This window comes from Vipera berus (assembly GCF_964194415.1).
Source record: "Vipera berus genome assembly, chromosome: 2".
NCBI lineage: Eukaryota > Metazoa > Chordata > Lepidosauria > Squamata > Viperidae > Vipera > Vipera berus.
Window position 1 is genome coordinate 48,793,739 of NC_138203.1, and position 17,260 is coordinate 48,810,998.

The 17,260-nt window shown below is 35.2% G+C and overlaps 1 protein-coding gene across 1 annotated transcript in view; it reads right to left on the bottom strand.

Moving 5' to 3' along the window:
* FBXL17 (F-box and leucine rich repeat protein 17) overlaps window positions 1-17,260 on the bottom strand; it is a 122,137-nt gene that overhangs the window by 66,841 nt on the left and 38,036 nt on the right. The window contains exons 5-6 of the mRNA XM_081318405.1: window positions 13,424-13,531; window positions 9,163-9,293 (exon numbers count right to left, since the gene is read on the bottom strand). Coding sequence (XP_081174531.1) covers window positions 9,163-9,293; window positions 13,424-13,531 — 239 coding nt within the window. The remainder of the gene's footprint in view (window positions 1-9,162; window positions 9,294-13,423; window positions 13,532-17,260) is intronic.

Here is a 17,260-nt window from a genome sequence, read left to right on the forward strand (position 1 = left end):
GGTATATATTTGTTTTTTGTTAAGTTGCCTAATAATTATGCACAGTAATAGTCACCTGCACACACAGATATCCCCCTAAAATAGCTATAACTAAAAACAAACTAAAAACTACTTCCAAAAATATTCAGCTTTGATATTAATGAGTTTTTTGGGTTCATTGAGAACATGGTTGTTGTTCAATAATAAAATTAATCCTCAAAAATACAACTTGCCTAATAATTCTGCACTCCCTGTATTTTATTTTATTATATTATCCCACTAATGAAATAGTTGTTTCTTTTTATTCTAGAATCCTTATATTTGTTCTATATCATGGGTCTCCAACCATTGACAATTTTGGCAACTTTAAGACTTGTGGACCTCAGCTCCCAGAATTCTGCAGCCAGCATGGTGGTTGAAGTCCACAAGTCTTAAAGTTGCCAAGGTAGGAGATCCCTGTTCTAAATGGTCCCCAACATTATAATATATACCAGGCATGAAAGAGATGGGTGGGTGATGTACACCTCAAGGATCTCTCTCTGGTGAAAGAACATTATGGAATATAATCTACTGTGGATTAGTTTATTTTGTGCTAATTCATATACTGCTGTCCTAAAGGACTTATTTTCAAATATTCATCTTCAGGACTTCATTTTGAACTAAAACCTAAATGTCATTCAACAATTGGCCAGATTATAATAAATGCACAATCATTTAAATATATTTTATCTCAACATTGCTTATAAAGTACTAATAAAAATGGATAAAAATGAAATAGAAAGGTTATGTACTAATGCAGAGAAAATTTAACCATTTCAGAGACTTTGTTGAAATAACCCTAGTCTCCATCATTCAATATTTAATTTAGTCAAGCATTTCCAAAATTCAGTTGATTTATTGATAAAAGAGCCTCCAAGTAGTTCAACACTACCTATTGCGACTAATACTCATTTTCTTTATGCTAAAGCAGAACCATGATATAATCTGGTTTTTATATAGCATATTGCTTTTATACAGCTGCTAATGCAAAAATACTCAAAGTGATACCACTTAAGCAGAAATGTAGGGCCCAAATTTCTGAAAAAACATCACAAAGTCTATGAGAAATAAAGGCAAGAAAATCTTATTCAAATATTCATGACAATCAATAAAACCAAGTAATTTCTCTCCTTATACCAATGTCTCACACAAAATTTTATAGCATGTATATAAAGAGTCAAAGAGATACCAATAAACCTGCTTGCCAATCCTTCACTTAATTATCAACAGGTTCACCATTAAATTTCACTGATTGATAGCTAACAGAGTTCACAATAGGAAAATAATACTTTATAACAAAGTCATGTTCTGGGTAAATATTTCAGCTAAGATTCTAGGAAATTCTAGGAAAATAAGTACGGATACATTTTACTGGAACTATAATTATACTCTTTAGTGAAGCAAATCAGTTACTACTCATGAATCTGTGTATACGGTATGTATATATTTACAATTCTAATACATACATGTAGTTCTCAACCCAATCCCTGAAAGAAGAAAGACCGCATGAATGTAATCTGATCAAATGCCTCTGCTACTCCCTTATTCCAAGCAGCAGCCAAGGCTTCAGTTGGACCGTGCAACAAACTACCCGGAACAATCACCAGCTCCCTCAGAAACCACCCAGGTTCATTCAGTCACTGGAGGCAGACAAGTACAATAGGTGTAGCCTCCCTGCAGTGGATAGTGGCATTAGAAAATCCCATGGAAATCATGTTCTAACATAATAAGGAAGACACCAAGAGCTCCTCCAATTTCAGATCATACAGCCACTATTCCAACTGAAATACCAGATCTGATGTACGAACATTATCCCATGTCAGGATCTTGGTGATATGGGATATGTCCATGGGTGTCATGGTTACTATGAACTCCTGAGCCACCTCAAATCCCATTCTTAGAGAAGGCAAATTAAAGTACTCTGGAACCACACATATGGAGAACTCCAATGCCAACCCAGAATGGAGTCACAGAGTTCAAGCAAAGAGGGTGCTACACAGCAGGGAACAGCAACAGTCCCAACTGAGCCCAACATAATGAACAGAGTCTCATATATGGTGAACTGTGGTGCAATGCTCCTGAAAGCTATAAGAGATTCCCATATGGCAATCATCACACCTCCACCCCAAACCCAGGTCTTGGCTGATAGAATATCCGAAACCCATCTGGACATATCTCCAAAATGGCTACCTGCCCTTCCAAACTGGTTTCAGTAATACATGATAGGTTGGCCTTTTTATCAATAGTTAAATCATTGATAAGAGATGTCTTATTGCAGATTGACTTGAAATTCAGTAGCAATAGCTGACGGTCAGGGTTGTTGAAGATCTGCTAACAGGGTACAAGGGCTGAGATCAAGATACTGGAACACAAAACCAGTATAAAACAATGGATCCATATTATGTGAGAGTAGTCCACTCCATTTCTCACCATCTGTCTCTATGCCCATCACCCCATAATATGGCTCGCCTCCATCCTCCAACAGCAATCCTATTCCCAAATCTATGTGTCCTAGGCTCAACATTGGGATCTTCCCAATTCTAACAAATTAACAGTTTAGATCTCTGACCACTTTTAAGGCCAACTTGAAAGTACATTTAGAGTTATCAACATTATCACAGTATTCACAATTCTGTTACAAAGAAGGAACTGAAGAAGCTTCTTGGATGAGAAGTGAAATGTTTCCAAAGAAAAAAACATGAAAATCTTTTGGAAAAGCATCTTTGGATCTGTCACAAAGACTTGTGCATACTATTACAGGTAGCCTTTTACATAGAACTGGTGATTTAACAACCATTTACAGTTATGAAGGCCTTGGAAATGGGACTTTATAGCCCATAAAGCGCATACAGCCATGTAAAATATTGCACCCCCACACAGTGACATGACCACATTTTGAGTACTTGGTAACTGGCACCCATTTACATTCTGTGGTCATGTGATCATGGTTTGCAAAGTTTTTTTTGCTGGTTTCTGGTGCTTTTTGCCAGTTTCTGGCAAAAAATGCTCATATGGGAGAATGGCTCATACTTACAACATGATTTACTTAATAACCACCATAAAAATAGTTGTAAAATAGGGTCCAGTCACATGGGTACATTGACATGACAATCATGATGACCAAACTCTGGTCCCAATTGTTGTTGTAAACTGAAGACTACATGCAAACATGGATTCTCTATTACATACAGGAGCACACTGAAACATGTTCCTGTTGGAAGGAAAGAAGAAATCCAGAGAAAATGAATAAATTATTATTCTTAGTCAAACACTATAAAATTGATAACTATTAATTGAGATGATGTACCTTACAACTGAAGCACTTAGCTACTGATGCAAATTTAGAGTCAGGAACAAAATTAAATCTCAGCAAACATACTGTGATAATAAGAGAAAACAGGTAAAAACCAAATGGGAACACGAAGTTGGAGCATCTGCTGATCAGTATGATATTAATCAATTTTAAAAAGTAAACTAACTATGAATATCCCATTAATGACTGTAAACCATAGGAGCAAAGTAATCAAGCATGCTAAAAGTCTTTAACAGGTTGCAGATGTTCAGGTACAAAATACAGCCAACTAAGGGATAATTAAAACAGAAAGTGGTTCCCAACATCTGGTAATTATAAATTCCTAGTGACATCTGCAAGGGAAAGGTAGAAGATGGTGGTGGCAGTAATGCAATCCAATCCCTACCCTTTCTGTATCTCTGTTATCATCAGTTAAATGTGCACACAAAGGGACAGGGCTTCCATCATGCTGCTGCAACTGTTGTCTTTTAGAAAATGCCCCCCCACCCATCCCATCACTAGTTGTTCCAACAGTATTCTACAATCAACTGCAGATTAAGGAAGTCCTGATGCAAACTGGAACCAGATCTGAGCAAGTTTTGACTGCTTAGAAAAAAATAAGTTTTTTACTACAAATTTACATACTCTTTTGGAACTAGTAATAACTATTGTCCTTTAAGTAGTATGGTACTGAAGATGTGACTTACGACAAAAGATGTTAGAGATGTTTTCCCAGTTTGAAGCATGAAATCAGTAGTGCTTGTTTTTTATTCACATAGGAATCTCTTTTGGAACAAAATAGTTATATCATTCTTAATTCAAAAAAATCTTAATTCTTAGGTCTTAGTTAATTCTTAATTCAAACAGTCAAGAAACTAATAAATTAATATTTATTTGATTACTATTTTAATTTTTGCCATAATACAAGCATTCTTGCATTTAACCACTGCTTTGCTTTAGAAGGATAACACTAACCTACAAACCATGTTATGCTGATCTCAACCCAAAATTGCTTAAACAATCAAATATTAGCACATCTGCCATGGATAAACTATGAATTGTTTACCAAATAACTGAAGGAATCCTCTGAAATCCTTAGAGCAATTTTACACTGTGCCAGAAATGCAACCACAATGGCGAGAGAAAACAAAGGAGAATGTACTAACATTTGTCATCACTACTGTATTCTAAATCAATATGAAATTCACAAACATTTTCCACTGTCTTTAGATGTAATTCAGTAAATTGCTTTTCCTATTCTTTATGTATATTCTTTCTGAATATTTAGAAAAAACAGAGCCAGTATAACTGTGGTTGCCTTAGTAAATCATTTTCAGGATACTTTTTATTGCTTAACATCTGTGAAACGTATTTGCTCATCCTGTTGAAAAACTAGTACTCATCACAAATTAATAATAATTCAAAGCTTTCTTGCATGGACATGTTTTAGCTCTAGATAAAAATAAATTAATTTTCACTTTCCCACATTTGCCTTGAAGTCACAGATGTTTTAAAACAAAGCAAAGCTTCTTAAAGAAAGAAGTATTATCAACAGCTCTTTTATTAAGAATTACTTAGAGCCACAACAGCAAAATACAAACCTACATAAAACAGCTTAGAACCCTTTAGAGGTCAGCAGCTTTTTAAAAATTATAGTGCAGTATGTAATAAAATGCTGTATTATAAAAAGATATAGAACATTGCACATGTTATTTGCTGTTATGTAAAAAAAATTAAATCTTTAACATTTAAAAGCCAATCTTCAGTTATAGATGAATTTAAGATGAGAATGAAAGAAATTCATCTATTAAATATTTTTTATTACCTTATTATAGGAACTACTCCATACGTATGCATAAAATCATTCATACAATTGTGTTCTGAACAAAGCAACATAAAAATTATAATAAAGCATAAATACAAAATATAAAGGTTCCAGGCCATAAGTCAGTAATTTATCCAATCAGAATTGTATTTCAGGTGAAATGAAATGTTTGTAAGAGTAAAATCTCTGGGCAAAAGTTACGTCAAACTAACATCTCCATATGGGAAAAACCATCATTCAGATACAAGACTGTTAGGAACATACTAAAATGCAGGAACTGAAAGTGCTATTTCTAGATGTCAACATAAGTTATCCAAGCCTTTAGAAAGCATAACTGAAACCCCCTTTTCTACCTTTTCTTTGTTCCCATTTGGGTTAAATATTTTTGCCATTATTGTTCTTTTTTTCTTTTTTTTTCTTTTATTTTAAACATTTTCTAAGCCATCTATCATCGCTGGGAGTCAGATGGCACAGAGATTACAAAAATAAATAAAAAATATAATTGTAGGTAAGCTCAATTTTGAAAATTAAACCTCAACTTAGCACAATTTAGCCCTAAATTGTTTGATGGCTGTAGAGGGGTGGGGGGGGGTCTTGCTTTGTGGGGTTAAAAAGTGCAGGTTGGAATCACTTTTTGTACAAAATATGGAACATAAAGCACTTAACATGTTCAAGTTCAATTACTCATTACAAAGTTTTCAGAAACTATGATCAATTTTTTTCTTCTGGTATTTAATAAGAAGATAGCTATCAATACAGTACTGAGAAAAAAATCTTTATACTGTTTCCCTGGGGCTGATTGATGTCTGTGACGGAATCATAGCATCATTTATATAAAATAATACGGGTCAACATTTTCCGGTTACTGTACCTGAAGTGAATGAGAGCCCACATTGAGCAAGCACTTGACTGTGGAGTTTTATTTATTTATTTATTTTATTTTAATTCCATTTATATCCCGCCCTTCGGGGCCAGTAAACAGCTCTGCTTACCTTTTACTGCTTAACAAATATGTATGCTTTGAGACTTAGAGAAGCAACTTGAAAGGGTGCTTCATGAAGTACCTTTTGAGGTGGTCTGTACAGTATTAGTAATTTGATCTAGATTACCCAGAACTTTATTCTGAATAAATCAATATTTTATACATCACAGTAACCCACAGTGTAATTTGTTATTTTGATAAAGCATAACACGACACCTATTAATAGCTAATGTTGCTACAAAGCATTGCACAGTTTTTTTTTCTTCACATTAATACACCACTCCCACTGGAAACTTCAACCAAACATGGTTTGTTTCCTATAATTATTCCTACCATAATTAAACTCAATAAACATCAAATGAGGTAAACACATATACTGTCATATAATGAGTGCCAGCATAAAGTTAATGTACCTAGAGCAGGCAGAAGTTTCTTCTGAATCTCTGTTTGGAACTCTACTGAATCTGGAATCCTTTTGTCTTTCTTATTTCCTTATCTAAAATTCCAAGTCATTTAAAACAAATGTCTCACAGACCATGTTTGATATTCAAAACAAATTCTTATGATCCATTTCTGTACAATGTTAAATCTATTCTGATGCCTAAGCCCTGTTATCAAAATGCATATTCCATGTTCCTTTTCATCAACCAATTTAATACCTTTTTGTCTTCTCAATCAGCTTTGTGATAGCTGTGGTTTTTTTGTAGTTCATGCAGAGGAACTCTGCCAGTGCCAGGAGCAGCTCGGTACCAACAGGGGCATTACCATGGATGCCGGCAACAAAACAGATCTTCGGTTCTTCTGGCTCAGACTGATTGGGTTTGTTAGAGTTTTCCAGGGACCATATAATACCTTTTTGTTATAATTACTCTCTGAATTGGTATAATACATTATTATTATTATTATTATTATTATTATTATTATTATTATTATTATTATTATTATTATTATTATTATTATTATTGAAGCTATTTAATACCTTAGAGAAAGCCATTTGTTTTTTAATTACCCGGATAATTATACCTGCAACATAAATTCTAATTTCATAGATAATGTATATAAACTGTTGGCTTATTTCTAATTTTAGTACAGAATGCACAGATATTCATATCTCAGATGGATCAATGTTATTGCACTGTGCATCCATAAAATAATATAAAAACAAGGTAAAGCCTTTGGATACATGAAAACCTTCATTGCAAATAACAAGCTCTAAACTGTATATACAAAACAGTGTATAATAAATCATGGATAACAAGGACTAACCATATAATATTTCCATGTCAAAACCAAAAAATTGCTAAGCCAACATACTTAAGCCAAGGCAAAAGGGACCTACTTTAAAGCAAAAAATCTTTTACCATTTTATTTTCATAATTTGATCTAACAAAATATCTTTTAGAAAGTGGCCATATAGAATCAAAGAGGAAAAACATATTCTTCTATTAATCTTAAGACAAATTACTACGCAATTGTCTTACCTGTGCATTATAACTCCCAGAGAGGAAGGATTTCATGGTCTCCTAGGTCATTACAATTATAATTAGACATTTTTCTATGCAATATTCCCACTGTACTTGTTAATTTTCAGCAGATCAAATAAAAATTTGTTCCTTGTTTTATTTATATTTGAATATGCTCAGATTAAATGTAAATTCTTAATCTTCTACTTCTGTATCTTGAATTACTGATCTTTTAAAAATATTTCTGGAAGCTACTACAAATATACTCTTAATGTGTAGTACCAATATTCTGATTCAAAGGGCAATATATAACTCAGGATAGAAGAAAGGGCATTCGTGTACAGATTGTCCTCTACATATGACTACAACTGAGCGTGACATTTTTATCGTAATTCATTGTGGCCATCATGTGATCTGACTCAATTTTACAACCATTTTTATGATGGTCATCAAGCAAGACACCATAATTAAATAAATCACATTGTCATTAAGCAAACCACATGATTGTGGAGCGAATCCAGCATATCCAATGGGATTTTATTTTGGCATTTTCTGATGGAAAATGGTAAAAACATCACAATTCATTGACAAATGACCACAGGACACTGCAACCAGTCATAAATGTGAGCAGCTGCCAAATGTATTTTTATTTGTTAAATCTATCTCACCATGGGGCTACTCTATTTTAAATGCTTGAAATAAAATCACATGTGTGTACAAATATTACATATATGTTTGTCACGTCAAAAGCCTCAATTTCAATAATACTGAATCTTGATATGAGTGGAGTAGCAATTCACTAATACTAGAAGAAGGAGTGAGATAGTAAAGTTCTATTTACAGTTCTTCCTCAGGCTTCTAACATATTTTTCATACAATTAGTTGCTTGTTTTTACAATAATTATACTTAGTCAGCATTATATATAAAAATGCTTTCAAAATATTCAAGGGAAAAGATACATTACTTTTATGTTTTAATTCTGTAAAATAAATAAATGGAATAGAATCACATTTTTAAAAGTGAGCCTAATGAACCAGTAAATGTAGAATCAGGTATATAGCTACACTAAACTAACAAATCCTTCAGTAGTCTTTTATAGGTAGACATTTGGGATAATGACAATTGGGATAATTTCTATCATAAGTTGTTGCTGTCATGTACAAGACTACATCAACTTATGACAGACACTTCTCATTGCAACTGTTAACCAAGAATTGGGGTTGTTAAAATCAAAGCCATTCTGGACTTCATCCTTCCCATCCCCAAACCTCAGTAAGGCCTCCAACAGCCCTTACCTGTGGTCTTTTGGGCTGCCCTGCTCTGCACCTTGTAGGTGGCAAGCAGTGCCAGAAACACATGGTTCACCCAGCTGTTTTGTTTCCTATTTGCCGCCAAGCAGCAAAACACTTCCCAAAGACAACACAGCTTTAGTCACTTTTTCAGTCCCACTTTAATTGTACACAATCACAGTCATAAATTGAAAACTACCTATTATTCAGTTGGCTCTATCTGCTGAAAATTATCAATTATTAGTAATAACTAATATTGTGGATTCACTTCACTTTTCCATAAAAAAGTTACCTGTCATTTATGATCCAGTTCAGACACAGATTGAGAGAGGTAAGGTTTCTGCATTTTTTTACTATCTCCATCACAGTTTCATTATCCAGTTCTGTGATATGACGTAAATCCAAGCTGGAAAGGTTTCTTAGCTATTAAGATAAATAAAACAGACAATAAAATATAAGCATACTTAATTATTCTTATTCTTATATGCAGCATTCTACCTCCCATTATAAGTTAATTCTCTTTTTTGTTGAGAATAATTCAAAGTTCAAAATTTTTTATTCCAACTGAAGATATATTTTGTACTTGTATTATAAAAAATTCCAAAGTTCCTGTTTGCCAATAATTATGATTGAATTAATATAAACATATTTATTAATGTAAATATTAACAACATAACAAGCAGTAATTATATAACATCCTGGTTTTTAAAAACATTTTTTCCCAGTATTTATCTCCCAAGGATGAAAGGTTCCTCAAGTCTGTGGAAAATCTCTGATAAAGCAAGGTTTTCAATGGGAGGAAATGTCAAACTTGATAAATTAGGGGTAATAGAAATTAGAATTAAAATTGCTGAGAAAAAAATCAACAACCTCGGTTATGCTGATGGTGCCACTTTAGTATCTGAAAGCAGACCAGAATTAAGGAAATTCTTGTTGAAGGCAAAAGAAGATAGTCAAAGGCCAATTCTGCTATTCCAATATTTTGGGAAAAAATATGATTATATAAGTCAAGACCAGTTTTCCTACTTGTAGTGTATAAAGGCTAGATGATCAAAAAGGCTGAATGAAGAAAAATTAATGTCTTTGAACATTAATAAGTTAAGATAAGTCTAAATCTCAGATAAGTTTTTAGAAGAGACTGGACAGCCATTTGTCTGAAATGGTACAGGGTTTCCTGCCTGAGCAGGGGGTTGGACTAGATGACCTCTAAGGTCCCTTCCAACTTTATTATTATTATATTTGGGACATACAATGGGAAGCAAAGAATCACTAGAGAAGATCTTGATGCTTGGAAAAATTGATAACTATCAAAAAGGCGACCAAGAAAAGACAATAGAGCTACATAGCATGGGGCCAGGCTACCTATGGAACCATCTTCATTCCAATACATCGAACCATCCCACCCAATCAGGCAGGGAAAATATGTTATAGATACCATTGGTTACAGAATTCTGATTGGCAGGGTCTAGGAAGAAAACTTTCTCTGCCATCATCAGTGCCCTGTGGAATATTCTCCCTCTGGAGGTGAGATAGGCCTCCATTGCCCTGGCCTTTGGAAAAACATGGCTCTACAGCAGGCATGTCAAAATGCCGGCCAGTGGGCCGGACACGTCGTCCTGAAACCGCACCCAGCTACATCACGTGACGTCGCGAGTTTGACATGCCTGCTCTACAACCTTGTGTGGGAAAACAAGAGGGGTAATGCAGCCATGGGGCTCATTGGTCCTCTTTGCCTTTTGACTAATTTTTAACATGGTTCAAGGATCTTTAAATTCTATTTCTTTTCATTCTTGTATGCTGTTTTTATATTTTAACATTTTTTTTGTACACTGCCCTGTCTGAGAGATGGGCAGTTCAAAAAATGTGAAAAATAAATGAATAAAATAGATACTAATATTTATAAGCATAAACCCTAAAAAAATTTTTTAAAAAGCAGCTATTGACAGATTATATTGGCGAAATGATATCCTTTTCAATATCTGAACTAAATAAATACATAATCTTCATCCTTCAACCTTCACCCTCAAAATACATAATCAAAGTTGGCATGAAGAATATAATATAACTGAGATTTTCCCAGAACAACAAAGCGCTTCTATTGGTTTTAAAATACATTAAAGTTATTTCAGTTTTGGTGAATAGAAGTGAATTTGAAAGGTACTATGTTTAATCATGGAATCCTTAGTGCTTTTGAAGAGCTACATATATTTGCTTCTATTGGAAACATATTTAATTTATAGATTGTTTCTATTCTTAATTGTCTATACTTATTACTGGACTATAAAGATTTTACCACTTTTACAAGAGATGCGACACTTCAGTGCTCTTCCTTTCATTCAGCTTTTCCTACTTTTCACTTACAATCTTGTCCATATAATTTAAATTCTAACTATGACCTTTAGTATTATTCAGGTTGCCTACTAATGCTATGGTTAATGTTCAAGTTTCAAAGTCACATTATTAGCAAAAACCAAAGAATTAGTTCACAGAAACAAGTAAAAATGGAGCTAAACAGCAAGATTAAAACTGCTCATTTGGAACAAAAAAAATACAACATTGCAGTAGTTTAAAAGATAATGTAATGATGTAATACAATACACTATTATTCTGAATAATTTTATACTACGCTGTTCTTGTCAGAGTTGCTGGAATTTGAAACAGGAGAGTTCTAATCTTAAGTTTATTTTGATGACCAGACTGAACATGAGCTCACCCAATGCCACCTTCTGTTCCTCATTAGACCATAGAAGCAGCTGATTAGAAAGTCATTATTTTTCTGTTAATTTGTTACTGTTTGGTTTGCGACACAAAGAGTAAGAATAAGAGATCTCTGAGCCCTTCCCTATTACAAAAGTGGTCAGAAGAATGTAGAAAAATAATACAGTTATAGAATAAAAGCGTACATTACAAAATTATAATACAACACAAGGACTAACACTGCCTTTTCTGATATAAAGAAAATACATAACAGATCCTATGCCTTAGTGCAAGAGTCTCCAGCCCCCGGTCCGTGGAATAGTACCGGGCTGCGGCATGCCAGCAACCGGTCAGCACCAACAAAGCCCCATCCGCAAGATGCAGGCAGCACACAAAACCGTGCACCCTCCAGTCCACGGTAAAACCTCTCTCCACGGAACTGGTCCCTGGTGCCCAAAAGGTTGGGGACCTCTGCCTTAGTGGATAGTTTAGGAAGCAATTCTGAAGAGCTGAGGCAAACTACAGGGACACATCTTAAGCTCCAAACTGATAAACCAAAAAGAAAATACAACGTTCTTCAACTGTTCTTGAAGAAGTCAAAAATGAAAATGTCCCTCTTGTAATATATCTTTAACATTAGTCTCTGTTTTAGAGGATTAGCAAGTGGCCAATATAATGTAACTATTTTAAAAAAAAGTGAATCAGAGAAATTACAACTGGTATTATCTCTGCTGTGTATTAGTGGAAAACAAGATTTATTCACTGATTACATTTATATTTCACCTTTTGTCTGGAGCTCGGGATGGCATTCTTCCTCATTTTAACCCTATAAGAATCCAGTAAATTATACTGGGCTGAAAAAGAAGAGAATGGGAACAAACAGAAAGGTCTCATAATGAAGGGAGGAAAACAATGAAACCCTGCATAGATAAGTATCAGAAACATTCATTAAAAAATTATGGATGAAAAATCTAGATCTTGGGGTAAAGTTTCCTAATTATATCAAATTATTTATTTTAAAGTTGACAGAAGGGGAAAAAGCAGAGCAAAAAGTTTAATACCAATTCACACCGAGATTTAAAAAAAATGAAAGTGGCAAATCTGATTCACTATAAACGTTAAACATAAGTAGTCCTTGATTTACAACCAGTCACTTATGACTGGTCGAAGTTATGATGGACCCCCCAAAAGCTACTATGATCCAGTTCAGGATTCCAACAGCTGCACACACCTCACAGTCACATGAGCTTTACATTTTTCCAACAAAAAAACAACCATAGGAATACACTTGTGACCCTGGCATCTGCTTAACGACTATGGCATTCACTTAATGACTGCTGCAAAAAAAATCATAAAACTGAGTCTGATGACGTGAGCACCTTGCCTGATGACCATCTTAACTTAGAATGGAAATTCCAGACTTTAGTAAAGTTGTAAGTTGAGAACTATCTGTAATGAACATAGATCTCTATCATAATACGCTGATGACTCTGCTGGGAATCAGCATATAAATTTAACATATCACTATTATTATCATCTAAGCTGATGTGAATTGACAAGGGAGCTCTAAAGAAGGAATATGTTTATTTGAAAGAGACCTGAACAAAACTAGTTCCAATACTAAATAGGGAAAAAAATTGTTTCTAAGTTTTTGCTATGGGAAGAATTCTACAGTCTATATGTGTCCTTTGAATTATTAAAACCAGTTTTAAGTATTCTTGCAAGAGCTTCCATCTAAGACTGATCCCTGTTCCTTAATTTATTCCTTAATATGTAATTTAATCAGTGTTGATGCATCTAGCAAATGTTCAACTGTTTAGAAATATCAGTAAATAACACCTAGTTAATATACTTACATTGGTAAGATGTATCACTCCTTTAGATGTAACAGAACAGCCCATAAACCCAACATACTGTAACTCAGGACAATGTTCAGCAAATGCTTTAACAGACTGATCAGTTACCTAAATAAAGAGAGAAAAAAGTTTACATTATTCTGCATTCTTAAATAATCAAAGTCCAAGAAAACATTCCAAAGGAATGCATGATGACTTTCAGGACTATTTTTTCTTACTACAATAGTATTAAAAATAGACCTTGAAGACCTTTGGGTGACAAAGAATAAGATAAATCTTTCCCTTTTCCAATAAATATCAGTAAAATACACATAAACAAAATGTAAAAATTGATTGCACTTGTGAGAATAAAATAAAAATCAATTCTCTAAATGTATTGAAGCCTAAACTAGTAACCAGAAGATGCACACTTTCATTTTTTTTTAGAATCCAAAATATACTGAAGACAATACACATACATCTTCAGAGTTATTTTTGAGAAAGGATAAGCAGGCCAAAGCTCCTGCAGGCAAACCAAATGAATTTGCTCGCTTTTGGATGGTAAACTATTTTGGTAGTATCTTGCATAAAAATCAGGAATTCTTTTGAATCTGTGAAACCCATGGAAGTATTGAAGGTTCTCTACAGCTTGAACTCTGCTATCCTTGAGCTTGATCGATGCCATTCCTTGCTTCTTTGGGTGAGTAGGCAGGATGTAAATAGTTGAATCAGGGAAATCATTAATGCTTCTGTCTGCTTTGAAAGAGACACCAGTGCAACCTTTTCTCTCTCAAGCTTTTCCTGGACCTAATCCTTGTTGAAAACTCTCACCCTATCTAATGTTTCACTTTTTTTAAAAAACCGAATGTCCTAATTATCAGTCAGGATTTTAGTATTGGTCAGTCTGGTAGGTGATCTTTGTTAGGACCTCAGGAGAATATGACTCTCTTGTTCTGTTAGATTTCTCAGTGTTCATCATCATGACCATGGGTATCATTCCGGACTGCCTTAAAAGCTTGAGCTGGAGTTGTTGTTATAATCAGTGATCGTGTGAGGGCAGCACAAGTCATGGAAATTCCAGTGTGGAGGTTCCACTGGTTCAGTATTCTGTCCAATGTTTTTTACAAATACATGAATTATCCAGGAAACACCATCTAGCAGTTTGACATTGTTATACGTCATCACCCTATAATTAACTGGAGATGCTGTAAAACTAATGGCTGTAATTGTGATTAACTGGAGGGACACATCAAGTTCAGAGTAATTGATTCCAAGACTATGTTGCTAGTAATCAGTAAAGACATTATGACAGCAACAGCTTGGATACAGGTGGAAAGGGACTCGCCCCATGATGCCTCCTGCTCAGTTGAAGGCTTTGTTCCTGCCCTCAAACTAAGGTCGCTGCACGCAAGTGAGCAGCACAACTGGGCCACGGACGGCATTGTTTCCTGTGCCCGGCTGACTCCAGTTCCACACTCTGCCCCATAGGCATGCAAAAGAAGCAAAACTCCCCCACCAGAATGGAAGCTTCTGGGGCCATGATCTCTTTTGCAGAGAATTTGTGTCTGAACTTGTGCAATATTATGGCACCCAGGAACTTCCATTATCGGTGCAACAAGCATTTCCAAGCTGAATCTCCTTTCCCTCAAATGGAAAGAAACCACAGCAAAGAGAATTTTTGCATGTTGAGTCCAGTGCAGCAGGAAGGGAGGGGGATGCATGAGCTATCTTAGTTGGCCAGGGAAGCCTTGGGGGCCTGTTCCATCACTAGGCTCTCCATGGCCTTCCCCACCCTGAGATACGTTATGTACACTTAAGAAGCCACATGCATATTAACAAGCAGGGAGTGATCTCGTTCGAGTTACGAGATTCACTCCCACAAGTTTTCGAGTTATGAATGGAATGGGCAGGCTCCATTCCACGAGTAACTCGAGGACTATCTGTAAACACTCTTTTTAAAAAAGATATAAAAGAAGTTGACCTTCAGCAAAGCAAAGCAAAAGCATTTAGCATCATATTTATTGATTTTGCCCCCATAAAATATTAAGGTGTCTTAGAGACCCACAATTTGAAAAACAATTTGTGACTAACCAGCAACTATTTTGTGAATAGGAAACTCTCTCAAAGTGATCATTTTGCGAGTGTGCCTAACACTATATGCTCCCAAATTCTAAATATATTTTCAGCTTGAAAGGATTGCTTACCCAATACAACTGGATGTCAATTAAAGAATTCATTATGTTTTTTTCTTTTGTCGATTCTTGAAAATATGTTTTCAATAATCTGCTTGTATTGATCTTTATTATAAAATTATCCATTTAGTTTAATTTTTTAAAGTATAGCACTTGGGTATTTTTATAACTTTTTATAATAATTTTATAATTATTTTTATTTATTTATTAAATTTACTTAATTTTCCTAATCAAACAGGGTACAAATTTCAGCTTTTCACAGCATCCTACTAATATCAAATATAAGGTAAAGGTAAGGTAAAGGTTCCCCCGCACATGCGTGCTAGTCGTTTCCGACTCTAGGGGCCGGTGCTCATCTCCGTTTCATAGCCGAAGAGCCAGCGTTTGTCCGAGGACGTCTCCGTGGTCATGTGGCTGGCATGACTAGACGCCAAAGGCGCACGGAACACTGTTACCTTCCCACCATAGTGGTCCCTATTTTTCTACTTGCATTTTTACGTGCTTTCGAACTGCTAGGTGGGCAGAAGCTGGGACGAGTAACAGGCGCTCACTCTGTTACGCGGCACTCGGGATTCGACCCGCCAAACTGCCGACCTTCTGATCGACAAGCTCAGCGTCCTAACCCACTGAGCCACCGCGTCCCTTTCATATCAAATATGTTGTTGTTGTTAGCTGCGAAGTCGTGTCCGACCCATCGCGACCCTATGGACAACATTCCTCCAGGCCTTCCTGTCCTCTACCATCTTCTGGAGTCCATTTAAGCTCACGCCTACTGCTTCAGTGACTCCATCCAGCCACCTCATTCTCTGTCGTCCCCTTCTTCTATTGCCCTCGATCTTTCCCAGCATTAGGCTCTTCTCCAGTGAGTCCTTCCTTCTCATTAGGTGGCCAAAGTACTTGAGTTTTAGCTTCAGGATCTGGCCTTCTAAAGAGCAGTCAGGATTGATCTCCTCTAGGACTGACCGGTTTGATCGCCTTGCGGTCCAAGGGACTCGCAGGAGTCTTCTCCAGCACCACAGTTCAAAGGCCTCAATTCTTTGGCGCTCAGCCTTTCTTATGGTCCAACTTTCACTGCCATACATTGCAACATATCAAATATAGTTTATAGTTTATATATCAAATATAGTTTTGTATAATTGGGGATCTTGGACTAATTTTTTTCAGACCAGCCAGAAATAAAGCTATAAACTGTAAATATTAGTTCCTTCAGTAAAGAAAAATAGTCTGAAAGTCTCCTCAGTCAGCACTTGCAGTGCCCATGTCAGCATTTCTTACCACTTTAATATAAAAAATTAATGTATTTTCACAGCCCAAGTACCTCATATAGCGATGGATATTTTAACTCTGTACTGTCAAGTAAAATATCAGGGGATTTACTAGATTTCCAATGTATCATCTTTTTATCTCCTAAATGTAATTTGCAAACTTTCAACTGACAATATAATTTTTAAAACTTCAAATTGTTTTAATGAAGGGAGACTGTTATGAAAGAAAATTGGTAAATCTCTGCAAGGATTGAGACTATATTGGGTTTAATGCTGGAGTAATTCTTTTAAAATTTGGCTATAACTTTTCATTCTACTGGTTTCATTATCTTTCCAGTCTTTAGCATTTGAAAACATTTACTTGTTATCTTGGTATAGGCAGCTGGTGATTTCACAAAAAA